Here is a 27843-nt window from a genome sequence, read left to right as displayed (position 1 = left end):
TGGGGCCCTGTGCTCCTCTCCCTCCTTATCTCCAGCTGCTCGCCTTTCACTCACCTAGTGTGGCTGCTCCAGGCATACTAATGGCCTGGGCCCTCCTCCAAGCTTCCTACCTACTGCAGGGCCTTTGCACTGGCTGTTCCCTCTGCCTAGAACACTCTGCACATCTCCCCACAGCTGCTCCTTCTAGCCCATCTTATTTCAGCTTACATGTCACCTCCTCTGGCAGGCTCTCCTCAACTCCCCCCCACCATACACAATCACCCCCTACCTAACACATTATCTGGCTTTTTCTTTATTACACATATCGCTAATTCAAATCAAGTCCTAATTTGCTTTTATGTGGTCGGTCTTCCCCATTAGGCTGTGAACTCCGTGAGGACAGGGGTCTTTGTCTCCACACGGTAGGTGCATAATAAATTTTTGCTGAAGGACCAGAGACTGGCCCCCATCCAGATGAAGACTGGGACCCCCGCGACTCTCCACATTTCCACACCCAGCTCCCCATCATTCTGTTTGCTGCAGTGACCCAGCCAGGACTCTCCCAGGTGCTCCCAACTGCCCCAGGCCAGGCCAGGCCACTGTCCAAGTCCCACCCCCAGGAGACAGAGCAGACCCAGAGCCTTGGGGGCCGGTGGTTGTAAACAGTTTTATTGACAGGGGGTTGGGGGAGGCAAACTCCAGAGAGGGTCCAGGACTCTCAGCTGGCCACTCAGCTGGCATGCATGGTCAGCTGGAGGTCAAGGGGGAGGTCACAGAGGATGGGTGGCATGGGACCCTCTGACCACCCTGGGGCCATATTTACAGGGGGGCCCGCCCGCCTTCGCCATCTCCCAGACCGCCCGAGCCCTTAGACAGCCGCCAATACGACTTCTGGGCAGGCCGTCCTGACCCCCTGCCTGAAACCCCTTCCTCATCACCCCTCAAACTCCTAACCGGCACCTTGGAGGCCCCCGGCTTTCTGGAAGCCCCGACGTCGGCTCAGCCAACGCCCAGGCCGCTGGGGCCTCCACGCTCGCACACAGACACACACACCACACGTGGCCGCCCCCACGCACACGCCGCAGCAGCCCGCGGGCACACGCGCACGCCTCCCTCCCCTTCCCGGCCCCTTGCACACGGACACGGCATGCACGCGCGCGCACACACACACACACACACACATACATACATACATGCCGGGGGCCGGGTCGAGGAGGGACCTCTGGGTGGGGCGGGGGGGGGGAGCTGGGGTCTGCAGATGTGCCCCCTCCCCTTCCCACCGCCAAGCCCCCGGCCGCCACCCCGAGAACGGAGTTGTGCAATTGGTTAGAAAACTGCAAAAGAAACGCAAATTGGAAAACAAACCAAAAATCCACGCGCAGAAGGTCAACCTCAAATCCACAGCACATTCCGCCCGCCCGCCCGCCTGCCCCAGACCGCCTCAGGGTCCTGCGGCCCCGGGGCGCGGCGGGGCGGGGAGTCGAGCCCCTTGTGCTTCCGGGCGGCGGAGGGCGCCCCCCTACCCCGCGCGGCTGGGCCGGGGGTCTGAGCACCCACTCGGAGCTGGCCCGGTCTCTCGCTCCTGGTTCCCGTGGCTGGCACCGCCGAGGCGCGCGGCCCCGGCCTAGGGCACGGGGGGCGCAGTCCTGTCCGGGCCCCCGTACGAGAGGAGGTGGGCCAAGTCCGTGCCGGGCCGGGCGTGGCGGCCGCGGGGCCGGGCCTCGCCGCTGTTGATCGTGTGCGTGCGGCGCAGCGCGGCGGCGGGCGGGGCGTGCGCGCCCGGCCTCCGGAGGCTGCCGGTGGGCGGTGGGCTCCAGGGCCGAGGGAGGCCGTCGGCGGCGGAGCTCGGGTCCGAGGGGCCCGTGGGCGCCGACACCACCCGCCGGCGGTCCGGGCTGGCGTGGGGGGTGAGCGGGAAGTCGCCGTGGGAGGCGCGGCCGGGCCGCGCGACGAAGAGGCGGGCGTCGGGGGCCGGCTCGCCGGGCGCGGGGGGCGGCTCGGGGGCGCGGGCAGGGGCCAGCAGCAGGAGGGAGGATGAGAGGGAGGCCGTGAGCAGCGTATGGCCGTGCTCCCAGGCGCGGGGGCCCAGGGCGTGCGGGTGCGGGGTGGGCAGGCGCTTCTGGGGCAGCGGCGTCTGCTCGGGCGTGGGCAGCAGCCCCGAGTCCAGGTCGTGGGAGCCGCCCTGCAGCAGTGTGGCCTTTGCCCACCCGTTCTGCATCAGGGGCGCCAGCAGGGCCTCGGGGGGAACCCCGGGCCCGCCGCCGCCCCCGGCCCGGCCCCCGGGGCCGCCCGCCCGGCGCTCGCCCAGGCGGCTCACGCTCAGCACGGCCTCGCCGCCCCCGTGCGCCAGGATGGCCTCCTTGTCCTTGCGGCGGGCCAGCTCGCGCCGCTCGCGGAGCCCCACGTACCAGCCCACGCTGAAGCCGGACACCACGGCGCCCACCACGAAGGCCGCCACCGACGACGTCACCAGCAGGTTCACCGACACCAACCCGGCGCGCTCCTCCGAGAGGCTGGCCCCTAGGAGTCCTGGCCGGGAGGGCGGCGTGTGAGGGGCCCGGCCGGGGACGGTCCCCTGCGCACCTCTCGCGGCCTCCGGCTGGTCTACGCACTCAACGTCTGTCTGCTTCTCTGCTTCGTGGCTCCTCTCTGACCCTTTCAACGCCCGTCTGCCCATCTCTTTGTCCCCTGGCATCTGTCTTAAAGTTTGTCTGCCCATCTGTCTCCTGGCCTCTCTCTCTGCGGTCCCCAGCGCCCCCTCGCCATCTGTCGGTCCTTTTCCCACCTCCCTACCTGGAAGTGGGGCCCCCTGCCCTTCCCAAGCCCTGACGGTAGCCAGTACCGCCCCCCCCCACGTTGGGCATGGGCGGCAGAGGGTGTGAGAACCCTGGAGGACCAGGACTCCGAGTCCCCAGGCCTCCTCCCCTCTCCCCCGCTTACCTGTGCAGTCCCCTAAGCCTGAGGTGCTGGCCCCGGACACGTCTTGCTCAAAGTTGGCTCTGATGAGGGCAGGGGGGCAGAGAGGCGCAGTCAGCAGAAACCTCTCGCACAGAGCTGTGGTTGGGGGGGGGGGAACTCCCGATCATCACGTGGGTCACATACCCGCCCCCCACCTCCCTCGTCCCCAGTACCTGGTGCCGGGGCTGAGGAAGATGCAGGAGCCATCCGGGGCCCAGCCGCAGTAGGGGTCCTGACTGCCAATACAGTTCCTGGAGCAGACAAGGCAGCCGGAGAGCAGATCAACCGCAGCCCCTTCTGAGGCACCTCTTACTGTCAACTCTGGGAGTTCTCAAGGTACGTCTTAGCGGTGGGGGCTATTTCTTCCCCATTTTACAGACGAGAAAACTGAGGCTCAGGAAAGTTTACTTTTGCCCAGGGGACAGAGCCAGGGTTGGAGCCCAGGCAGGCTTGCCCCTGAGTCTGTGCTTTGGGTGTGTGCTATGGCATCATTAATGCCAAGTCGGCGGGCACAGGGTCAGGTGCTCTCCAGTGTGTGGAGGGCACGCTGTGAGTCCAGAGATGTGCCAGTGTTTTATCTGCATGTGATCTTCCCACCCATTTTATTTATTTTATTTTATTTTTTTGGCTGTGCCACGCGGCATGTGGGATCTTAGTTCCCCGATCAGGGCCTGAACGCATGTCCCCTGCATTGGAAGGCGGATTCTTAACCACTGGACCCCCAGGGACGTCCCTCCCACCCATTTTAGAGGCAGACAAACAGCTGTCTCCCTGGTCCCCAGCTTCTGCTCCTGATGCTCTTAGAAATGTCACTCACATCCCATCCTGCTCTGCCCATAGACCTCCAGGGCTCCCACCTCACTCCAGGGGTGGGGGAAGGAGCCCAAGTCCTCCCCACAGCCCACAGACCCTGCACGACCCGCCCCCGGCCCCGTCCCCTCCCTGACCTCCCCTCCTCCCTCTTTCCCGCTCGCTCATTTTGTTCCAGCTATACAGGCCCTCTCTCTGTTCCGCCAACACACCAGGCCCAGTCCTGCCCCAGGGCCTTTGCACATGTTCTGCCCTCTGCCCTGCTCATCGTTCAGTGAGTCAGGATGCTGTTGGGGCCTGGACTTGAACTTGACTCTCTCCCTCTTCCCATGCTCACCTCCCTTCACTTCCCCTGCCCACAGCTGGCCCAGGAGTACTCACTTCATGCATCCTGAGTATTGCTGGCAGCGCGCCACGGGCACTCGGACCACACAGCGGGGGAAGGCCGCCAGCAGGCCACCCGAGGCCGCATCCAGCTCCAGGCTCAGCAGCCGCTGCCCTGTCTCGCCACCCCCAGAGCGTCCACACCTGGGGGTGAGCAGATTGGTAAGACTCAAGGGGCACGCCCTATCTCCCTGCCCACTGGCCCTGTCCCTTGACCTCTGCCCGGCCTCACCTGTCCGGCCGGTAAGTCTCAAACTCCTCCAGGAAGACACTGGGCCCGGTGGTGCCCGAGGCACTGGCGTTGGGCCAGACAAGGAACTTGAGGACAGTGCCCGCCTCAGAACCCAGGAAGACGACAGTCTGGTTGCCCCAGGGGCCGGCGCCCACGTCCACGGCCACTCGCGTCAGCTGGTACCTGGGGCCAGGGTTGGGCAGAGGTCAGGCTGCCTCTCAGCCCCCTGGGGTCCTGGGCGCACTCAGAGACACCACCCACGCCCGGCAAGGTGGACATGGGCGTGGCTCCAAGGGGACACATCATGGAGAGAAACACACCCCCAAACCCGACTCCTACCTGGGCCTGCCTGTCTCTCTCCCTGTCTCCCTCCATCTCTGTGTCAGATGGTCTCTCTCTCCCTCTCTGTTTCTCCCTCTTTCTGGGCATCCCCGGAGCCTCATGCCCAGCTGTCTTGAGTGTCCGGCTTCCCCCTCGTGTCCGAAGTTGGCCCTGTGCCTCCCTCCTTGCCCACCACCCTGGCCAGGGCTCTGCTTCCCACCCAGCCCGGCCACCAGGACCCCGGCCCCGCGTAGGGACTGACCGCATCAGAGTCCGAACAATCCAGGGTGCGTGGCCCAGTGAGGGCACTGCCTCGTCCATCAGGGGGTGTGTCTTGACGAAGTTGAGGATCTCGTCCGGGAAGGCGCTGGAGGCATTGTACTGCATGCCGGGAGCTGCACAGCAGCCGGGCCTGGGTGGGGACGAGGGGGTGGTCAGGGTGGACATGGAGGCCCCCACATAGGGGCTCTGATTCACCAGGGGACCTGCTGCCCTGCCCAAAGGGCCTCGGTTTTCCCCACCTGCATAATGGGTGCAGCTGAACTCGGCAACAGCTATTGAAATAACTAACTGCCTGGAAGTCCAAGCCCTTGGTCCAGGGTCAGGATCCTACCCAGGCACCTGTCTCAGGGTCGAGGGGGCTCTCACCGGGGCCGTGGCACCTGGTCCTCTGGCACGGGTGTCCAGATGGACTCAGGGGACTTCTGTTCACGGAAGCGGCCCTCAAACACGGCAGCCACCTGTGTCATGTCAAAGGCGCAGACGGCCGAGCCGGGGATGCTGTGGGTGGGGGCAGATGAAAGGGAGCAGTGAGCCTGGCCAGGGGTGGGGTGGGGGTGGGGGACTGCCCTGGGCAAGCAGGTGGAGGAGTGTTTGTCCTCCGGAGCTGTCACATGTTCAGTTCCCTGGGCCAGAGGTTGCTGCCCGCCCCCCCCCCCCCCCCCCCGTCCAGTCCAGTCACTTCACCTGCTGAACAGTTCTCAGACTGGATCGTAGTTCAGCTCCTCCACAGCTACCCGTGTCCAGGCCCCGCCTTGTCACTTGCCTGCATATCCAGTCTCCCAGGTGCCACCCTTGCTCCCTTTCAACCCATTCCCCAGGTAGTTTTCCAAAAATGCAAACCTGACCTGGTCCCTCTTCTGCTCCTTACTCTTCCATGGCTCCCTAGTGCTCTCAGGATAAAATCCAGGCTCCTCCCCACAGCCCATCACCTCCCTGCCCTCATATCCTCCGCTCTCCCCCTTGCTTCCCTCCAAGCCAGCCACACGGGCCTCCTCCGTATGGTTTAAACATAGCAAGCTCATTGCAGCCTCAGGGCTTTTGCACAGGCTGTTCTTCCAACTTGGAATGCTCTTCCCGCTTCTTCCATCTCACAACCATTGATGCCTCCTCCAGAAAGCCCTCCCCGACCCCTCCTCCAAAGGCAGAGGATGGGGACGTCCCCCTACCCCCATCTGCCAAGTTCTGGCCAAAGGGCCTCGGAGGGTCAGTGTCTGGCTTGGTGCCCCCTGGCCTGGGACCGAGGCCTCCCGGGAGTCAAATCTTGCCCAGTGCAGGACCCAGGGGATATGTGGTGAGGTAACATGGGAACTCTCCGCCCGTGCCCACCCGGTGCTCCCAGTCTGCTCCCGACGGTGCCCGCTGACCTGTTGCTGGGCGTGGAGAAAACAGCAAGGACCACGGGCCGGCCCCCCAGGCTGACCACGCCCGTGACGGCCCGCAGCACGTTGAAGTAGAAGTGGGAGTCCCCTGGCACCGAGCAGTTGAGCCGTGCCTTCAGGAACGACGTCCACTGCTTCTCCAGCACGCGAGGGGAGCCGCCCACGTCATTCTTGCACACCCGGGCCACACGGGACACCACCACCTGGCACATCAGCGGCGGGGGGGGGGGGGGGGGGGGCGGGGGCTGAGCCCTGTGTTCCACAAGGCCTGCCCGCAGGTCGCACTGCCCGCTACCCAGGATGGGATGCAGGAGCCTGGCCGTGGGTCACTGTGGGTGCCCCAGCCAGTCACCTTAGCCCCCCGAGCACCAGATTCCCCAGCGAAATGTGGGGATGACGATGATCACAGCCACCACGACAAGCGTAATCATCATCGCTTCCACTTACAGATCACTCATTAAGTGCCAGGCACTTTATCCTCCTCATCTCTCACGTTCCTCCCAAAGCTCTACAGAGGAGGGCCTACTGATATCCCCGGGGTACAGAGGGGAAACTGAGGCACAGCGAAAGGAAAGTGACCGAGGCCCAAGGTCACACTAGTAGTAAGTGGCAGTCTGTGCACTCAAATGTCTCCGTGGATTGAGGGATGGGATGGATGGATGGATGGATCAGTGGATGGATGGATGAATTTGAAGGACACAGTGATGGACAGTGAAGATAAGGAAGAAGGAGATAATCAACTGATGGATGAATGGGTGTGTGGATGGATGGGTGGCTGGCTGGATGGTTGGATGAGTAAATGGGTGTGAGTCTGCATGAATGGATAGATGGGTAGATGAATGGGTGGGTGGATGGATGGATGAAAGGATGGATGGGTGGACAGATGGATGTGAGTGTGGATGAGTGGAGAGATGGGTAGAGGAATGGATGAATGGCTGGATGGAAAGGCAGATGAAGGAGGTAATGACAGATCAGTGGATGGGTGGATCCATGGGTGGATAGAAGGTTGAATGGAGTGGATGAGCAGGTGATGAGGAGGAGATGGGATAGATAATTGGATTATAGAGGGGTGGGCAGGTAGGTGGAGAGATGGATGGTAGATGGATGAGCTGATCAGTAGGAGGATAGCTCAATGGATGGTTAGGTGTATGAATGAATGGACAGGTAGGTGTATGAATGGATAAAGAAGTCAATGAGTGGGAGGTGGGTGGATGGATATATAGGTGCATGGAAGGGTAGATGAGTGGACGGATGGATGGAGGATGGCTGAGTCGGGGTGGGCGGATGGATAGATAAGTGGTTTGATTGGAAGTGTGGGTGGGCTAAAGAACAGATAGGTGGGTAGGTGAGAGGGCGGCTGAGTGGGAGAGTGAGTGGGCAGACAGATGGGCTGCTGAGGAAGGATGGATAAATGATGGTAGATGGGTGGGTGGACAGGTGAACAGCAACGGCACTGGGACTGGAATCAGGGGTGTATCTGACTTCAGACCCGGGACCCTCACCCAGGGCTGCTCCAGAAATGTCTTCAAGCCCCAGGGGCCTGGGCCCGGCTAGAGTGGAGGGCCCTGAGGACCAGAGGGACACTCTCGCCCCAGGCGGAGTTTCACGGAACCACCTCTGCTCCCCACTTCCCGAGATCAGAGCCTCTCAGCTGCATGCCCCACTGCCTGGGCCTCTTTGGGAGGGGAAATAGGGCCCTACCTTTTCCAGGTAGTTAAACTCCATTGCGATCTCCCGGAAGAAAAAGTAGATGTGGCTGCCCCACTCCACCACGTGGACAAAGTAGGGCTCTGTAGGAGACGAGGGGTCAGAACTCAGCCCGTGACGGGAGAAAGGGAGTTTCTGGGGCTGGGAACACAGTAGCCTGGGTGGCTGCTTTTACAGTGAAGGGGGGAATATAAGCTGATTACCCGGGCAAAATAAAAGAGACCAAAGTTTTGGGGGTTTTTTGGAGGGAGTAGGTGTCAGAATCCTAAAATCACCGTGTCTTCTTTCCACAGACAACGTCTACTGTTTTGTCACCTTCCTCCTTCATGTGTTGAGCTGAGCTCCTACCATACCGCTCACGCTGTCCCACTTCAGGTGGGGGAATTTGATGAATGTCAGCCCTACCAGGTCTGCCCCTATCGCCCCACCTTTGAACCACTTGGAGTCATGTTTCACGGTGCGCAGAGTGGGCCGGTCCCCGAGGCTGCGGTAGATGACGGCGTCGATGGCTAGGAAGTCGGTAACGGTGGCTGTGAAGAGCATCCCTTCTGGATGGGGGTGAGTCAGGGGGAGGCAGGTGAGAGATTAGATCATAGAGGCCGGAGGCTGGGTGGGTCAAAACTTGACTTCAAGACTGAGCCCTGAGCCTAAGTGAGCCCTAAGCCCCGGGCTGAGCCCCAACTCCTCAGCTCATCCCCAACCTCGGCTGAGCCCTGCCCTTGAGATTCTGCCTGTTTCATAGCTGGAGAGATGGTCTCCCAGCCATCTTCTAAATGACCTGACTCCACGAGTGGAAAATGCCATGTCTTGCTGTGGACTGGGGCCCCGTCAGATGGTCAGAGTTGGGGGCACTCACCAGAGAAGAGGGCAACATTGGCGTGTTTGGGGTCGTATGGGCAGCGGGCCATGCCACTGATGTTGTCCCCGAGGGGCTGCAGTGTGTCCATCTGCAGGGGGGACAGGGACTGAGTGACAGAGCTCCTGTCTATACCTAGCAGCCCCTGGCTCCCCCAGCCACCCCCTCCAAGGGGACTCCTGGCGCCACCTTGGATGTTGTGTGACTTGGTCAGTCATTTAACCTCTCTGGGACTCAATTTACTGATCTGTAATAAATGGGTCTGAATCGATCCTAATTCATCCTATAACTGGTTTGGAGTTTAAGTTGCTGCAGCCTGTACAGGCCTCCTTTGGAAGACTCCTCTGGAGCTCCGGGTGAGGGGTCTGGGAGGGCATATCCAGTAAGGCTTCCTGTAGGAGATGATGTGGCCTGGGGATAGGGCATGACCAGTGGAGGGCCAGTGAGCAAAGGCGTGGAGGTTGAACCTGGGGCAGTCAGGGCTTCGAAGAGCGGTGACTCACGCTGTAGTTGGCACACACGGGGTTGAAGGCATTGGAACCACACACGAAGAGGGTGGATTCGTCCCGAAGTAGAAGCACCTTTACAAAATTTCGACACTCGCCCTGGATTGGGGCGGCGGGAAGAGAGAAGCCAGGGTGGGTGTGGTCACGGGTGTGGGCGGGGTCAGGAAAGAGGCGGGGCCTGCAAGGAGGGGCCAGGGATGTGGGCATGGCAAAATCAGGGGGCTAAACTAGGACTCGGCTGGGGGCGAGGCCATGACTAAGGCAGGGGCCCAGACAGGGAAATAGGGCACTTGAAGGGGTGGAGCTATGGCAAGACGAGGGCTAAGGGCACGGCCACGACTGAGGACCACTTTGGGGCTGTGGCCAGGCTCTGGGAGTAGCCATGGCAACACCAGGGCCCTGGCTTAGAATGAAAGCAGAAGATTTGCCCTGGAGGGGTGGCCAGGACGGATTGGGGCGTGGTTGGAGGCGTGGCCAGGGCCCACTTACCTCCTGCTTGCCCTTCATCCGACACACGTTGATGTCGCTGGGGTTGGAGCGCCAGGTCAGCTTCTGGGACACAGAGAGCTGGTGAGGTGAGCGGGGTCCTTGACAGCCCTAGGAACCCTGCTAGGGAGGCCCGAATCCACCTTGCTCCCCAGCTCAGTGTACGGGCCCCCTGGCGGGAGCCCCAAGAATTGCCCCCTCCCCTCCCTCCTGCACCCCCTCCTCACCCGCTGGTACCGCAGCTCCATGGACGTGGGGGGCTCCAGCTCCACCCGGTACAGGTTGTCCCTAGAGGAAGGGTGTAGTTAATGAGATCGGAGAGCCTCCCCTCCCCGCCCACTATTCTGACAGCAGACGTGAGGCCAACACGTGCCAAACAGGGGCGTGCCAGCGCCTCTGCCACGTGCAGCTCCGCATGTGCATGCCCTGACACGCCTCCTCGTGCCCTAAAGTGAGCCACGGGTTCTGGCACACCCCACATGCCTTACCACGCCACCTCACGCTTACACACCCCATGGCCTACACCCAACACAACGCACTGTCTGATGCCTTTACATCTGCTGTCCCCGTCTCAGCACCCCTCAGTCTCTCCCAGGCTCTCACCGCTCCCCCCATGCCACAGAAACTGCCCTAATCAAGGTCACTGGCCCCTGTTAAGTCCAGCCGTCACTTCTCTGTCCCCCCCGGCCAGTCCACCCTCGTCCTGGGAACTCCATCCTCACTGGGTTCTTGGACCCTGCACTCTCCTGGCTTCCCTCCCCCTTCTCCGGGCCCTCCTCTCTCCCTGGTGGGCCCACACCTGGGTCCTCTGGCCTCTTCCCTCCCCCATCCATACCCCTCCTGGGCCGCCTTGTCCACTCTCAGGGCTGGAACCACGTCTCTGCCCGGATGACACCCACAGTCCTTTCTCCAGCCAGGGCCTCCCCTGAGCTCCAGATTTGGGGTCCAGCTAACCCTCAAGGTCTCCACGAGGGGGCTCAAAGGTGTCTCATACTCCGTCTCACACTCAGCTTGGCCACACGGCACCCGACCATCCCCCAAATCTGCTCCCGCCCTGTCCACCATCTCGGCTGAGGCAACTCTATCCCCACGACGTGGGAGTCACCTTCAACTCCCTTCTCCTTCCCTCCCAATATGTCACCGCTGCCTTCAGTATCTAGCGAGGGTTCACCCACTTCTCACATCCTCTATGACCACCACCCTAGTTCAGCCCCCATTACTGCCCACCTGGACCAGCATTGTCCCCTCTGCTCTAGTCTAGTGGCTCCTGCCCTCACCAGTACAGTCTGTCCTCCCCCAGCCGCCACCAGAGGGCACCTGTGAGCACCTGAGTCAGGTCCTGTCCCTCCTCTGCCCACAGCCCTCCAGGGTCCCACCTCCCTTGGGGGTAAAAGCTCAAGTCCTCCCCTACAGCCCACAAGGCCCTGCCCTCCCTGCCCCGTCCCCTCCCTGCCCTCCCCTCCTCCTTCTCTCCCCCTCACTCACTCTGCTCCAGCCACACGGGCCTCCTTGCTATCCCTCCACCATGCCAGGCAGAGTCCGGCCCCAGGACTTTTGCACGGGCTGTGTCCTATGCCCTGACTTCTCCCTCTCCCTCAGATTTCCTTATACCTGGCTCCTCATCAGTTCTCAACTCAAATGTCACCTTCTCAGAAAAGCCTTTGGGGCCACTTCAGCACCCCCTCTAGCACCCAGTGAATTTTGACCAAACAGCTGTCCCTACCTGGTAACACATCATAGCAAGCTCTGGGCTTCAATCACACCCAGAGTTCAGCACCCTTAAAAATCCCACCCCAGGGACACACATTCACACTGCAGCCAAACAACAGGCCCCAGCGTGCAAACCTCCCTAAAATGCTACCACCTACTCCCCCACACCTCACCCTGCACACTCTGCCCGACAGTCCCTCGTACCTGTCCCCGATGAAGAGTGTCCTGTTGACCCGCAGAACCCGCTGGATGTTGAGATCGTCGGTGCCCTCTGCGGGGGTCAGGTGTCCTGGCCCGCTGCCCACGAACACGGGATAGTGGTTCAGGTCTGGGGAGAGGGCGAGGAGGGGTGTGATTCAGGGCCAGGGTGAGCCTGGCCTGGCGAGCCCCCGGGGGAGGGGGCAGCAGATCCAGCTGGGGAGCAAGACCCTCCCTCGGGACTCCCCCTCTCCAGGCCCCCCACTCACAGTCCCTGGGGGCCACGCTGAGTGGCGGCGGCTCCTCGGGGAAGAGGCCGTGGGAGCCTCCCAGTAGCAGCAGCAGGAGCAGTAGGGCCGGGCGGGGAGGGGGCGCTCGCGGGGTCCGCATGGCGAGGTCAGGGCGACAGGAGGTGACACCTGCGAGCGAGGGGCCATGCGGTGAGCCGTGTGGCTTGCAGTCCCCATTGCTGCCAGCAGAGGGGGCGCGAGAGCCGCGGCGGCGGGGACCTTCAATTTCCAGAAGAATTCCCCATTGGGGGGTAATCATTTAAAAATAACAACAATCATGGCAACAACAATAACACCAGCACTTATTAATTACCAGAACAACTTTCTGACCACATTTTAGTGAAAGCTCAGGAAACAGTTTCTAACAACAAAAGGATAATCACGAGAATATTTAAAAAATTAAATGATTTTAAATTAAAAATTAATAATAATAATAGATAAACAGGGACTTCCCTGGTGGCGCAGTGGTTAAGAATCCGCCTCCCCAAGAGGGAAGAGATATGGGGACCTATGTATATGTATAACTGATTCACTTTATTATAAAGCAGAAACTAACAACACCATTGTAAAGCAATTATACTCTAATAAAGATGTTAAAAAAAAAAAAAAAGAATCCGCCTCCCAATGCAGGGGACACGGGTTCGAGCCCTGGTCCGGGAAGATCCCACATGCCGCGGAGCAACTAAGCCCGAGCGCCACAACTCCTGAGCCTGGGCTCTAGAGCCCACGAACCATAACTACTGAGCCCACGTGCTGCAACTACTGAAGCCCGCGTGCCTAGAGCCCGTGCTCCGCAACGAGAAGCCACCGCAATGAGAAGCCTGTGCACCGCAACGAAGAGTAGCCCCTACTCACTGCAATTAGAGAAAGCCCGTGTGCAGCAACGAAGACCCAACACAGCCAAAAATAAATAAATAATTAAATTTATTTAAAAAAAATAAACATTTCAAAACATATATTTATAAAAACTTCAACCTCAAAACATATGTTTTAAGAATTCTTAGAACTGGGGCTTCCCTGGTGGCGCAGTGGTTAAGAATCTGCCTGCTAATGCAGGGGACAAGGGTTCGAACCCTGGTCTGGGAAGATCCCACATGCCGCGGAGCAACTAAGCCCGTGCGCCACGACTACTGAGCCTGCGTTCTAGAGCCCGTGTGCCACAACTACTGAAGCCCGTCCGCCTAGAGCCCGTGCTCCGCAACAAGAGAAGCCACTGCAATGAGAAGCCCACGCACCGCAACGAAGAGTAGCCCCCGCTTGCCGCAACTAGAGAAAGCCCACGTGCAGCAGCGAAGACCCAATGCAGCCAAAAATTAAATAAATGAATAAATAAATTAATTTAAAAAAAATAATTCTTAGAGTTAAAACACAAAAACCTTAAAATGAAAGTCTCAAAAACCAAAAATTCGAAGGCTCTTGGAATTTTATAAACCACAATCTGGGAACTGCAGTACTTTAGAATAGCAGAATATTCTAGCTGGCCAGGGACCTCAGAGGCCCTGGTAAGTCTGACTTCCTTCCCGATAACAGCCTTTCTGTCCTCTCCTGGAATACCTCTGTGACAGGAGCCTCACGACCTCTTCAGGGGGCCTGTTTCCCGCTCCCGCTCAAGGGAATTTGGAGAAACTTCCAGGTGTGTAGAGTGGAGACCACCCCCCACCCGTCCCAAGTGATGATCTGGTGGGCGGTGTGAACAGAACTCACCCTCTGGAACCCAGCCCTCCACGCCCCTCCCAGAAGGAGTGCAGTCCGGAGGCCCCAAGAAGACACCCGCAGCCTCTGGGCACGCCCCGTGCCTCAGTTTCCCCGTCTGAGCAGCAGGTACATCTCCGAGCCCTGCCCCAGCCTTGGGGTGCGGGGATCCCGAACCCGTGGAGGTGGACGCGAGGCGGGAACTTTGGCCCTGGAACGCCTGCCTCTGAGGATTCAGGGCCAAAAAACAGGAAGGCCTTGCGTGGAACAGCGAAGTTTCCTCTCTGTGACCCTGAACTTCCAGGATTTGTGACTCAGCGGACGCCAGGATCTCACGTGTGCGCGGATCTGGCTCTACTTCCTTAAGAGTTTCCTTCCCCGGCTCCTCCCCTGCTTAGCAACGTCCCGTGGCTCCCAGCGACCCCCGAGCCAGGCCCCAGACACTGCATTCAAGACCCACAACGGGATCACCAGCCCCGCTGCTGCCTACCCCAGCCTACAAGCTTCCTCCTTACAACACCTGCCGGGGCACCCCGCCTCTGGTGTTCTGTCTGCTCTGTGCCTTCTTTTTTTTTTTTAAGATTTATTTATTTACTTATTTATTTTTGGCTGCGTTGGGTCTTCGTTGCTGGGCGCTGGGCTTTCTCTAGTTGCGGCGAGCGGGGGTTACTCTTCCTTGCGGTGCGCAGGCTACTAATTGCGGTGGCTTCTCTTGTTGCGGAGCACGGGCTCTAGCTGCGTGGGCTTCAGTAGTTGCGGTGCGTGGGCTCAGTAGTTGTGGCTCGTGGGCTCTAGAGCACAGGCTCAGTAGTTGTGGTGCACAGGCTTAGGTGTTCCGCGGCATGTGAGATCTTCCTGGACCAGGGCTTGAACCCGTGTCCCCTGCATTGGCAGGTGGATTCCTAACCACTGCACCACCAGGGAAGTCCCTAAACATTTTTTTTAACATTGTGGTAAAATGTATAACAAAGTTTGCCATCTTAACCATTTTTAAGTGGCACTAAGTATATTCACATTCTTGTGCAACCATCCCCACCATCCACCTCCAGAACTTTCTCATCTTCCCAAACTGAAAACTCTGTCCCCATTAACCTGACTTCCCATCCCCTCCCCCAGCCCGTGGTCCGCACCATCTACTTTCTGTCTCTATGGCTGTGACTCCTCCGGGGACCTCACACAAGTAGAATCAGACAGTATTTGTCCTTTTGTGTCTGGCTTATTTCACTGAGCATCATGTCCTCAAGGTTCATCCATGTTGTAATGAGTGTCAGAATACCTTGACTTTTTAAGGCTCAGTAATATTCCACTGTGTGGATAGACCACATTTTATTTATCCATTCGCCTGTTGATGGACACTGGGGCTGCTTCCACCTTTTGGCTATGTTGTGAACGGGTGTGCGAACATTTCTTTGAGACCCTGCGCTCAATTCTTTTGGGTGTATGCGCAGGCGTGGAATTGCTGGATCGTATGGTGATTCTACGCCTAACTTTCGGAGGAACTGCCACGCTCTTTTCCAAAGCGGATGCACCGTTTTACATCCCCATTGGCATTGCGCATGCGTTCCAATTTCTCCTGCCAACACTATTTTCTGTTTTTTGATAGCAGCCATCCTAATGGGTGTGAGGTGGTGCTCTGTGCCTTTTACCCCATGTCTTATCAGAATAATTTTTTTTTTTTTCTCCTTCCTTTGGTACGCGGGCCTCTCACTGCCATGGCCCCTCCCGCTGCGGAGCACAGGCCCCGGACGCGCAGGCTCAGCGGCCACGGCCCACGGGCCCAGCCGCTCCGCGACACGTGGGATTCTCCCGGACCGGGGCACGAACCCGCGTCCCCCGCATCGGCAGGCGGACTCTCAACCACTGCGCCACCAGGGAAGCCCCCCAGAATAATTTTTAACTTCAGAAACTTCAGGACAACAGCTTCCACTCGTGGGCCATGCAGCATTGTGGTGAGGGGAGGGGCTCCAAGGCCATAAGTGTTCAAATCCCAGCTCTGCTATGTACATGCTGTGTGACCCTGAACAGGTCACTCCACCCCTCTGGGCCTCAGTTTACTCATCTGTGAAATGGGCATGGTAACAGTATTGACCTCACAGGCCTGTGGTTGGTGTTAGCAAAGTGCCTGGCATGCTGCAGGTGCTCAGTAAATGCTAATTATTATTGTTGTTGCTGTTGGTATATTGAGTACCAGAGGCCGGGCTGGGTGGTTTCCAGGAATTGCTTCACGGAGACCCCTGATGGCTCTAGTACGGTTGGTATAACATTCAGTCCATTTGGCAGATGGGGAAACTGAGGGACTGATTGAGGGGCCATGACCCACCAGAGAGGATGTAGCAGCTGGACTGAACCCAGGGCTCTCTGCTACCAGGACTTTGCTCCTGGGGGTTGAGCGTACGAATGGTCACGGCAAGATTGATAATCACCCGTTCCGCCATCCCTCAACCCAGTGAGGCCAGCAGTTATTTAACACCCAGTTCACGGATGGGAAGACTGAGGCCCCAGTTCGGGATGGGACCTCACGGCTCATTTTTTCTCCTGGTTTTCATAACTTTGTGATGCAGCAACTCGGGGCTAGAAGGCTGTTCCTGTCCTCCCTCTGTCCACAGCTGCCCCCAGCCCCTCAGAACCACCCTGGGAACCCTGAAACCCAAACTGGGCTTTTCTTACCAGCCCCATTGTTCCTGAGCCAAAGACAAGCGTGTGGGCCTCCCAGTCCCTCCCCTGCCCTGAGGGCCCCAGAGCCCAGCTCCCACCCCCTACCTGGTCCCCTGGCTTCCAGTCCCGCCCCTTCAGTATCCTCCTCAAGGTAGCAAAGGAATCTTTCCAGAACCCAAATCTCACTTGTTTCTTCCCTGATCTAAACCAGGGTCTCTCCCCTTCGGCACTGCTGACATTCAGGGCCAGGTCATTCTTTGGGGTGGGGAGGTTCTGGGCGCTGCCAGGTGTGGAGCAGTATTCCTGGCCCCCACCCACTCGATGCCAGGAGCATCCCTCAATTGCGACAACCAAAAATGTCCCCAAACACCGCCCAGTATCCCTTGGGAGGCAAAACCACCCCCAGCTGAGAACGTCTGCTCTAAACCCTTCTATGGCTCCCCAGTGCCCTTGAAATGAAGTCCCCTCCCTTCCATCTCCACCTCTGAGGATCTGCACATGCTGTTCCCTCTGCTTGGAACACCTTCCTCCTGCTCCCAGTAACCTGGTGAACACGCTCGCTCGTCAGGTCTCAGACATCTCCTCCAGGAAGACTCCCCAGATCAGCCCGGATTGACTTCCTCTGGGCTCCTGCCTGCCTGTGCCGGAGGGCCCTGCTCACCCTATCTTCCAAATGCCTGGTTAACTGTTCATCTTCCCCACTGGACTCTGAGCTCCCCGAGAGGGCGGGACTGAGTCTGTCTTGGCCACCACTGTGTCCCCACTGCCCAGCATAAGGCCTGGCATTCAGTAGAAGCTCAATAAAGAATAAAAGTAGCAAACACCAAGCACTTGGGATGTGCCAGGCACCGTCCTAAGGACTTAAATGAACTCATTTGATTCACACAACACATCGGAGAGGTGGGTGCTGTGCCCCTTACACAGATGAGGAAACTGAGGCATAGAGAGGCGAAGTCACTTGCCCAAATGGAAACAGTGGAGCCAAGACTGAAACCCGCTCAATCGACATTTGTTAGTTTGACAATCATGCAGAGCTGAACCCCACATGCTCTTTGGGGGAGTCTGGGTCACGTCGGGGCCAACCCACTGCCCCTGGCCTCAGTTTACCCCCTGACCTGGGGTTATCGGAGAGGTGGCACCTCTCCCGCCCCTCCAAGACCATCTGCTTCTCTCCATGAAACTCGAGGCGTCTCTGCCAGCAGCTGTCCGGCGCCCACCTGCCTGGAAGTGGCCCCACCGCCGGCCCTGGCACCTGGTCACTGGGAGCCGCACTACCTCCCAACCCCGGGGCTGCGTGGCCAGCGTGTGCACCCCTTGGCGTGCAGGGCACCCATGTGTCTGCCTGCCTGCAGCCCTGGAGACGTGCATCCATGAACATGGGGGTGGGAGGGACGGTCATAAAGAGACAGAGGTCCACCCCCAGCCGGGAGGGCTCGCGCTGTGGCACGGCCTCTCTGCCTGACCTCCCAACCATCACTCCAAGCCTTGGTACAGTCCCACTATACAGATGAGGAAACTGAGGCAGGGATGGAAACTCCCCCCAGGCCACCTGGCTTCGCCCTCCCATCGACCTTCCCAGGTACCATATGGCCTTAGCTACTCTAACTTCGTCAAAAGTTCAAATTTCCTTCTGGAACATTTTTTCCCACCTGGCCAGGGCTACCTGGGCTACCCCAGGGCTTCAGCATACATTTTAGGATCAGCTGGTAAGTTCCAAAACAAATAACATAAAACATAAAACATGTTGGGATTTTCACCGGAATGGTGCTGAACGCATAGACCAAATTGATCTATTGACGGACAGGCTCCCTGTCTCCGCTAATGGTTCAGGCCCCACCTGGGAGTCACACCCCCACCAGCTCCCTTCAGCACCGGCCCCTTCTTTTCTCACCCTCACATCCAATGCCAGCAAGTCCTGTGGGGTCTTCCAAATTCATCCAGAATTCTCACCCCTCTCTAGTCTGTTCCCTGGTCGGCCCCCAGCATCTCCTGCCTGGACCCCACGGTCCCCTCCAGCCGGTCCACAGCTCCCACCCTTCATCCCCAAAGTCTGTCCTCCCCGCAGCCGCCACCAGAGGGCGCGCGTGAGCACCCGAGTCAGGCCCCGCCCCTCCTCTGCCCACAGCCCTCCAAGGCTCCCACCTCCCTCCCAGTAAAAATCCAAGTCCTCCTGGGGCCCACAAGACCCTGCGCGACCTGCCCTGTCCCCTCCCTGTCGTCCTCTCCTTCCTCTCTCCCCCTCGTTCACTCTGCTCCAGACACGTGAGCCTCCTCACTGTTCCTCCAGCACACCAGGCCCGGTCCTGCCCCAGGGCCTTTGCACGGGCTGTTCCTCACTCCTGAAAGCCTTTTCTCTCAGATACCCACATGGCTCCCTCCTTAGTTCAGGTCTCCACCCCCACTCCCTGGACTAGCAACCCCTTCCCTCCCACCCACCTCCCACCTGGGGTCCAATGTCACACTCTCAAAGGGTCCTCTTAGACCCTCTGTTACTTCGAATATGGTCCTCAGACCACCAGCAGCAGCAGCCTCACTTGGGAGCGGTTATAAATGCTGAGTCCCGGGACTTCCCTGGTAGTCCAGTGTTTAAGACTCCATGCTTCCATGGCAGGTGCATAGGTTCGATCCCTGATCGGGGCAGTTCCGCATGCCGTGAGGTGCAGCCCCCTCCTCCCCAAAAAAAGTCTACACGGGGATGCCCCCTCCTCCAGGAAGCCTTCTCTAACTGCCTTCCCTGGGGAGCTCCGTTTCCCCGGGCTCCCCCAGCCATGACCCCGCCCTCAGCTCCACCCAACCTCACCAACTTGGGAGCATCTGTGACCAGCTCTGGCTCTTTGTACCCCAAATTGGAAGCTATTCATTCACTCATTGGATGAGCAATTACTGAGCACCAGTTGTGTGCCAGACACTGTTCCCAGCATGGGGCCGCAGCGATGGCCAAGACAGTTGCAAAGCCCTGCCTTTGGGGGGTTCCCAGTCCAGTGGGGAGAGAGGGGTACACGCATTACCAGAAAACAGAACTCAGCTTCTGACAATAATATCGAAGCCTGAAGATGAAAATGCAGAGAATGATGGAGAGTGATGGCAAAGGGGCTGCTTTGGCTGGTGGTCAGGGGACCTCCTGGAGAGGGAACTGAAAAGGCAAAGCCCTGGAGGCTGGAACCATCAGAGGAACAGCAAGAAGATGCCGATGGGCGGGGAGGCTGCCATATCATAAGAGAGGAGCCCTGGGACTTTCCCCCTTTTCCAGACAAGACATAGAGCCTCAATTTTCTCATCTGTAAAATAAGGCACTAGAACAAGGCCTGGCACACGTGTTTACTCTCTGTGAAATGACCTTGCTGGGTGACCTTGGGCCAGCAGCTTGCCCTCTCTGGGCCTCTCCATACCACAGCAGGTGACTCAGTGACCCGAGGCCAGGCTCGGAGCCCCTGTTTCTCCATCTGCCGTGGTAAGGATGGGGGCGGGATGCCCGTCTCCAGTTCCATGGAAGGAGCTCCTGTCAGCCCAGCCGCCCCAGGATTCCAGCTCCGGGGCCCGGCGTCCCCGAGGGGATCGAGTAACCTGGAGAGGCAGCCGGGCCCCTGCGTCGTCCAGGTCTAGTTACCAGCTCTGCTTACAGCTGCCTCCTCCACCTGCCTCAGTTGCCCCCAGCGCAGCCCAGCCGGGTTCTGGGGCTGTCTAGGAACTTGGCAGAGTAGCCAGAGGGAGTCCCTTGGGGCCCAGGCCACGGGGGCGCTGAGGAGAGGGGCTCCCTCGCCCCGCAACGTTCGCACCACGCTGGTTAACTCATCCCTCCCCAGCCTGGGAGGCGGCCAGCACATCCTCTTGGTCCTCAGCCTTCCTCCCTGTGCTCTTGGTTCCCGGAACCTCAGCTTCCCCATCAGTGACTTGAGCACGATAACCATCCCCAACGGGTTATCATGATGGGTAAATAAGCTCCAGATAGTAGGTGCTTAATAAACTATTGACTGCTGTGCGGCCCAGGGTTACATCCTTCCCCTCTCTGGGTTTGCTTCTGCCTCTGTAAATCAGGGATGAGAACATTGGCTCCACGGGGGCAAGGGGTCTGGTGCACAGTAGGCACTCAACAAATACCGGCTGAATGAATGTCCCACAAAAAGATCCAATTTATGAAAGAGCTACAAAGATCTGTTTATTCCAGACTTCCTGAGCACCTACCGTGTGCCAACATGGCCGGGGATTCAGCCCTGACCGGGACCATGCACAGAGCCGGGCATGCAGTAAGCACCCAATTAATGCTGAGCATCTCGTTTAAAGAGGATGGTGCTCAGAGTACCCGAGTCGACTCCCCGGTGCACCCCACAGCAGCCCAGCAGGGCAGGGATTTAAGCTAAAATTTGATGAAGCCCCTACTGTGTGCCAGCTGCTCGACCAAGACTTTCACATGTTTGAACTGGTTTCCTGCCCACGCCAACCCTATGAGGCAGTGACCAGCACCATTATCCCCATTTCACAGAGGGAAAAACTCAGGCTCAGAGAGGTTAAGACACTTGGCCAAGGTCTCACAGCACAGAAGGGTGTAGTTGGGATTCGAACCCAGGCCACGTGGCTAAACTGCCTCTTACTGTCATTTACCGAGTGCCCACAATGTGCCATCTGTCAACGAGGCTGCACAGCCTAATTGCACATCTTGCAGATACGCAAGCAGAGACCCAGAGAGAGGCTGCCCCAGTGCCAGGCCACTCAGAGAGCCAGTGGGGAGACCAGGTGTCAGAAGCAGGACCTTGAGTGGGGGACATGGACAGGTCCCCGGGGCTCCCAGCCAGACAGACAGGGGGCACTCCTGGGTAATTAATTTTAATCACTGTTTGGAAATTGGGCTGCCAGGAGGCAAATCGGAAGCAGCAACTTGTAATTAGGAATGGGGAAGGGGGGCGCTTCTTTCTTGGTGATGCGGCGACCATTCCGAGGAAATTAAAGTGTCATTTATACCCAGCGGGTAATTAGGGGGCCTGGGAGGGAGCCACTCGAGGGGGCTGGGGGCTCCTAGGGAATCTGGGATGGCGGTGGGAGCTGGGGGTCAGGAACCCACAGATTCCCAAGTGGGGGGCCCTGAGCCGGCCTGGGGGCAAACGTACCCTGGTCTCAACCACAATTTGGAGGAAACACAGAAGAGCAAGGTGCTGCTCTTGGGACCCAGCTTTGGGAGACAGAGGGGAGTAAGGCTCGGCTCTAGGGGGCTCCACTGTAGGGAGGGCAAACAGATCTGGTCCCTGCCCTTGGGGTCCTCAATCTGGAGGAAGCAGAAGATGGTGAGCCCGGCCCCTCTCACTTGGGGTTCTGGGAGCCCTCCTCTCCCCGAGGCTGGTCCTCCCAACCAGAAGTGCCCCAGTCACTGTCCCTCTCTAGAGGCCCTGTCTGGGAGGCCACAGGGATCCCCAAGTGGGATGAGACCAGAAAGGCAGGTCTGGAGGGGGACACCGCTGAGCGATGCTGGGCGGGAGGCAGGCAGGGCCCTGCCAAGTGCTGCTGGGAACGGAAGACCTGGCGATGAACTTGAAGAAGACAAAGGCGGGAAATGGGTCCTGGGGTCCTAGAGGACCACAAGTCCTGGTGAGTCAGGGCTCAGGAATGGTGGAGATGCTGGCAGAGTGACGTGGGTTCTGGGGGCTGGGGCGTGAGAACTGTGCATCAATGGAGCAAAACGGTGAGGGGACAGGGGCCACCGTTTTGCTGGGTGACCTCGGGGAATTTGCAACCCCAATCTGTGCCTCATTTCTTCCCAGACCCTGGGACTTAGACATTCAAAGGGAAATAACAGCAAACATTTATAGAGCTCCTATTGTGTTCCAAGCCCTGTGCAAAGGGCTTTGCAGAAAGTACTGGTGGGGTAGGTAGGAGGGGTTTCCTCACCATTTTACAGGTGAGGAATTGCAGGCAGCCCAGAGTGGGCAAGTAATATGCCCAAGGTTGCACAGCTAGGAAAAGGCCAGACTGGTTTTTGAACCCAGGCTATATGGTCCAGACACCACACTCTTAACCTTAGCACTATGTGCCCCCAGAGAAAGGGGCTGTCAGTCCCCCACATCTAGTAAGCCCAAAATCTATCCTGATCCACCCACTTCTTTTCCCCTCTACTGCCTCACCCTGGCTGGCCCCCATCATGGTTCATCTGGACCAGCGCAGACGCCTCCACCCTGGTCCCCCAGCTCTGGCCCTTGCTGCCCACCCACAGTCTGCTCCCTGCAGCAGCCAAAGGCGCCTGTGAGCACTTAAGTCAGGCCCCGCCTCTCCTCTGCCCAGAGTCCTCCAGGGCTCCCACCTCAGTGGGATAAAAGTCCAAGTCCTCTCTGTGGCCCACAGGGACCTGCGTGACCTGCGCCGTCCACTCCCTGCCCTCCCCTCCTCCCTCTCTCCCCCTCACTCCCTCTGCTCCAGACACAGGGGCCTCCTCACTGTTCCTCCAACACACCGTGCATGGTCCTGCCCCAGGGCCTTTGCATGGGCTGTGCCCTCTGCCCGGAAGGCTCTTCCAGTTCTCTGCATGACTGGCTCCTTTTCATTTTCCAGGTCTCAGCTCAAACACCACCTCCTCAGAGACACCCTCCCTGACATCATCAGCGAAAACAGCCCCGCCCTTCTCAGTGTCATTCCTCGGGGCACTTGTTATACTCGATTCACTTTCTTTCCTGAGTTAGTGTCCATGTTCCCATCTAGTGTGAGCTTGGCAAGGACAGGGCCTGGTCTGCCTTGGTCATTGCTGGGTTCCCAGCACCTGGCACGTAGTAGGCAGTCATTAAATATCTGTCAACTCATGAAATGAGAGCAAAGACCCCACAGCTCTCAATGAGATCAGGACCAGAGGCCACAAGCTTCTGCTTTTCAAAATTATTCCTTTTTCCAGAGTAAGAAAAGAACAGGTCCAGACCTGGCACTTTCCCTGCATCCTCTTGTTTAAATGTTCAACCCTAAGGGAGAGAGAATAGCATCCATGTTTCACAGATGGGGAAACTGAGGCTTAGAGAGGGGGCATGAGGGAGTGAGTGAATGAAGAGATGAATTCCAACCCAGGTAAGTCTGACCCAACTGTTGTGGCAATCTCTAAAGGCAAAAATTCAGAGGGGCTGTCTCAACTGCCCCAGGGGATTCTTACTGGGCCTTCAGGAAAGGGAGAAGGTTCTGAAACTATCAGAAAACATGTCGCTTCCCCCTGGTGAACTCCTACACATCCGTCATGGTCCTAGAGGCAATGCCCATCCTCGATGCCTCTTCTCTGATCCACTGGGTAGAGCCAGATTTCCTCAGCCCCATTTTGCCCCAACTCTGATCCCATGTAGCCAAGAGGGCCAGGGTCTGCCTGTTTCCCCTCCCTGAGCCTGGAAGACCCTTGAGGGCCAACCAGGCACTAGAGCTAAATCTCCCTCTCTGCGATCCCAGCATCACCCAGCCCAGGGCCAGGCACACAGAGGCCACTGGGAGCATCTGTTTAGTGACTGACCTTCCCTACCACTCTGGACCAGGTCTCCCCCGGGCCCTCCTGAAAACCCATGTACCCACAATCCTCTCTGGGATCCTGCAGTTGGGAAGTTCTCTCCTAGGTCAGCCCTTGGAAGGCAGGCTCAGCCTGGGACAAAATGCACCCTGGGAAATGTAGTCCTCACTAGACTGGGCTTCCCTCCCAGCAGGCCCTGGGGCTACCACCTTTGGACCCTGGGGCTACCACCTTTGGACCCTGGGGCCAGCGAAGGAGCTTCAAGGGTGGCTGGTAGGGGGCCACCCCTGTACCCCTGCCCAAAGAGATGGAAGAGGGGGTCCTTGGCCTCCCAAGTCACCTCCTTAGCACATTCTAATGCCTGCCACTTCATCTGGACATCCCTCAAGGGCAGGTGATGAACGACTGTGATAATAAGAGAGAATTATGTGGCTCAGGCCCAGACCTCTCAGGCCACACGTCAAACCCTGGCTCTGGCAAGCCAAACCTACACCGATCACAATGGTGGGGGTATCTGGCATGTGGGTCTGTCCCCTGAAGCCGCCTCCTAGATAATTGGACCACGGGATGTGGGGCAGGCGGCCGGGGCCCCCTCCCAGGCTGCCATGAGCCTCAGTGTCCCTGTTTCTGCTAAATGAGGCCCCACCCACGGTCAACCCCAATCACCACTGGGTCTTGGATGAATCAGTCTGAGAATCTGCAGCCCCTTAAATGGCTTAGAATTTTGGAATCACTGTATCCTAAACATTTTTCCAGCATTCTGGAAAACCTGTCTCCTGGTAGCTATCCTTCCCCACGGCTGCTCAAGGTCTGAAACGCGGCCCATTCCCTCCCCTGCTCTAAGATCTTCGATGGCTCCCTATTGCCCTCGGGATAAAGCCTGCTCCCCAGCTTGGCATCCGCGGCCCCTGTCACCTCTCAGGCCTCATTGCTTATTGTCTCCCACCCTTAAAATAGCCCAGTCACTCAGGAGTCCCCCAACACACCCCTCCGTGGTTTTCCCCACTGCTCCCTCCACCTGGGATCCCTGTCCCCCCCGCCTCCTGGCAACCGCCTTCTCAACCCTCAAGGCCAGTGCCAGCATCCCCTCCTCCAGGCAGGGGATGCTGGCACTGGCATCCCTGCTTCCACCTGTCCTGACCCTGGCTGAGTCCTCTCTGGGTTCCCCATCATCACCTGGCAAAGGGCTGGGCACACAGGACAGGGCCACACCACAGGGTCAGTTAGGGACACCCTCCTTCCCGGGAGATGGGCAGCGACTGGCACATCCTTCAGCCCCGGGGGACCCAGCTTACCTGTCCCGCCAGCTGACGTCAGGGTCACCTTTGCAAGGACAGTTTGATTTCTATCTTCCTGGTCCAGCCCCCGGTAACCCCAGCAACTCTCGGCTCAAGCCCCGGGCAGCCACTGCAGATGACAAACCCTCCTGCAGCTCACATCTCCAGCACCTTCTTTGACCAGAGGACAGAAGTGAATGGCCCCTCCCTGGTGACTCAATACCTCCGCTGGGAGTCGTGCTCTCACCTCAAAGCAGAGGAGGCGACAGGACCCTTAGGCCCCATGGGTGCTCAGCCCTGGCAGAAGGCAGGTGGGGACTGGAGGGAGAGGTTACAAATCCAGGGTATTCCTTGGGACCTCTCTCTGCCTTGTCTCCCTCCACTCAGGTCCTAAAACCTTCTGGGGAGATCGCAGCCCAGAGAGGGCTAGAGACCTGTCTGAGGCCACACAGCAGCACCCCTCCTCTCAGGCCCCAGCCTTCTCTATGATGCTTTTTTTTTTTAGAGAGGGGTGGGGCGTTGGAAGCTCCAGGTCTAATTTCTGCCCTGCCCAGGTTGGCTGGGTGGGGAGCCAGGGTTTCCAAGGAAATCTTTGGGCTGGCATTTTGGGTTTCAGCAGATGTGGAGGCTCCTTTCCCCCTTGACCCCGTCTAACAGCCCCAGCAGTGGAGAGGCCTGGCTTCCCTCTCCACCCATTCTGGGCCTCAGTCTCCCTGTTTGTTCTTGGGAATGGGCCAGTTCAGGGTGGGCACGCTACAGTTTAACGAGTCTCCTGCCAGTCTGCCACCTACCCAATATCCAAGGTCCTCTGTGCCACAGGGACCCCCCCAGCTACCTTCCCAAAGAGCTCAGGACCCCCTCCCAGGAGAATACTGACCCCACCTATGACCCCCAGCCTCTCCCCACACCCTGTACTCTGTCTAAATAGAGTTTCAGCAATTGCTCAGATACATTCAAAAATTTCAAAATTTCATCCTTGAGAGAAAACATATCTACTAGGATATGGGAAAGGGACTGGCCAGCGTCTGTAGGGGAGGGATGCCCCGGGGGTACTGAACTTTGATGTTGGAGAGTGCGCTGTACCCTTGAGAAGCTGAGGGAACCCAGAAAAATATGAAGCAATGCAATTTTGCCAACTGGGGGGGGGCTTTTCTGAAGCCCCAGCCATTAGTCCCCCCCTTCCTCCTTAAAACCAAAAGAGACCCCCAAAACTTAAGGGCCCAATCCCCTAACCCCAAGCCCCAGTTCCCCTCCAGTCTGGGAGTCAAAGATGACAGCCTCAAGGGGGAGGATGCCAAAGACCTCAGCCAGACAGGGCCAAACAGGGGTTGAGGGTCTGGGAATCGCCCCCAGCCCCAGGACGCTTGCAAAAACTCCCAGCTTCAGCGTCTACAGGTCTGGGCAGGGGCAGAGCAGGGTGGAGGTGCCCCAAACTCGGAGGGCACCCCGAGGGGGAGAGCGGGACAGGGGGCACGTGACCCCCACCCTGGAGACCAATCAGCGCCCACGGGAGGGGGCCACACTCGGCGCCCCCCACCCCTCCCAGCGCTCTCGGAGAGAGACGCTTTCTTTGTCCCTTTGTCAGCTCTTGGGGGGCCCCGAACCCTTGGGCTCCCACTGCATGGGGGGGGAACAGGACCGGCTGACTCTCTCCCCCCACCGCGGCCCCTACCCCACGGCCCGGGCCCTGGACTCGTTCAGGGGCGCCCAAGGTGCGGCGGCTGGACCAAGGAGTGGGGCGGAGGGGCCTCACCTCGCCGGGACCACCGCACCAGCCCCGGGGGGCCCTTGACTTAGCGCCCAGGGCCCCGCCCCCCAGCACCACCTCCCACCCTCGGCCAGCAGGCCCCCTGCCTGCCCTGAAACCCCCACCTGGGCCCAAATCCAGCTCCCCAGCGGCGCAGCCGCGAGCCCCCATTATTATGCCTCTTACGGCCCCCCCGGACAAAACCTCCACCCGTTGCGGTGCCGACAGAACCCCCATTATAGCTCCACATACAGGCCCCCAGTCAACAATCCAGGCCCCCCCAGCTGCAGTGCCATTAAACACCCCCATTATGGAGTCTCATTCAGCGCCCCAGGCCCAAATCCAGACCCTTCAAAGCGTTGTTACTGGACCCTCATTATATCGCTCCATACTGCGACCCCCCTAAAATTCAGCCCCCTCCCCAGTTGCGTTGCCGGCAGATCCTCCCGTTACAGAGCTCCACAAACCCCCTCTCCGGCCCTAATCCATTCCCCTCGCAGTGGCGGGGCCCCCAGGCCCCCCATTATAGCGCCTGACCCGGCCACCCCAGCCAACAATTCAGCCCCCAGCTGCGTGCCGACAGACACCCCCGGGATAGCGCCTCCCCAGCCCCCGCTCTTGCAGACGCCCCGGGGCGCTTACCTCGGAGCCGCGGCCGCCGCGAGTGCGCGGGAGGGAGCTGGAGGGCGGGAGGGCGCGGGTGGGGGGGGGCGGTTCGTGCGCGCACCTGTCCCGGCCCGGCCGGCTCAGCCAGGCATCCCGGGGTGGGGAGGGGGGCTGGGGGCGCGCGCTCTCCCCGCCCCCGGGCCCGCTGCGCTGCGCTGGGGGAGGGGGCTCAGCCCCGGCCCCCGGCGCGCTGGCGTCGGCTCCGGGGGGGCCGCTGCGCGGCGGCCGGACCGGGGGCGCGCCGCGGCCGCA

At 59.2% G+C, this 27843-nt stretch overlaps 1 protein-coding gene and 1 long non-coding RNA gene across 7 annotated transcripts; one reads left to right on the top strand and one right to left on the bottom strand.

Annotated features, from left to right (window-relative positions):
- Nucleotides 1-1468: 1468 nt before the first annotated feature.
- On the bottom strand, nucleotides 1469-27843 carry SEMA6B (semaphorin 6B). 6 transcript variants are annotated; one of them, XM_079918178.1, is made up of 17 exons: nucleotides 27568-27843; nucleotides 12078-12227; nucleotides 11815-11938; nucleotides 10128-10188; nucleotides 9904-9966; nucleotides 9412-9513; nucleotides 8909-8999; nucleotides 8481-8600; nucleotides 8047-8135; nucleotides 6331-6548; nucleotides 5333-5464; nucleotides 4947-5096; nucleotides 4364-4546; nucleotides 4129-4275; nucleotides 3111-3188; nucleotides 2920-2978; nucleotides 1469-2508 (listed from the first exon to the last, which is right to left on the bottom strand). In XM_079918178.1, the coding sequence occupies exons 2-17, from the start codon at nucleotides 12196-12198 to the stop codon at nucleotides 1604-1606; spliced, it is 2643 nt and encodes an 880-aa protein (XP_079774304.1). In that variant the 5' UTR covers nucleotides 12199-12227; nucleotides 27568-27843; the 3' UTR covers nucleotides 1469-1603. The 6 variants fall into 6 exon arrangements, with proteins under 6 accessions (XP_079774304.1, XP_079774306.1, XP_079774301.1 ...); XM_079918180.1 differs by lacking the exon at nucleotides 27568-27843 and adding an exon at nucleotides 13803-14053; XM_079918175.1 differs by having other exon boundaries at nucleotides 1469-2978.
- LOC307184575 lies at nucleotides 2871-4528 on the top strand. Its single transcript, XR_013827756.1, has 3 exons — nucleotides 2871-3273; nucleotides 4110-4293; nucleotides 4396-4528. It is a non-coding gene; the product is annotated as an uncharacterized lncRNA (long non-coding RNA).

Source organism: Stenella coeruleoalba (assembly GCF_951394435.1).
Source record: "Stenella coeruleoalba genome assembly, chromosome: 3".
Classification (NCBI taxonomy): Eukaryota; Metazoa; Chordata; class Mammalia; order Artiodactyla; family Delphinidae; genus Stenella; species Stenella coeruleoalba.
Note: the sequence above shows the minus strand (reverse complement) of the source record. Positions and strands in the feature narration are given on the sequence as shown.

Bases quoted from the DNA above. Each gene is read 5' to 3' on its own strand.
- SEMA6B (XM_079918175.1), bottom strand. From the start codon at position 12,198: ATGCGGACCCCGCGAGCGCCCCCTCCCCGCCCGGCCCTACTGCTCCTG. The intron at 9,000-9,411 runs GTGAGTCACCGC...TCCCCCCTGCAG, and splicing joins CCGTGTGTGCCAACTACAGC to ATGGACACACTGCAGCCCCT. The intron at 2,979-3,110 runs GTACTGGGGACG...TGCCCTCATCAG, and splicing joins TTCCTCAGCCCCGGCACCAG to AGCCAACTTTGAGCAAGACG.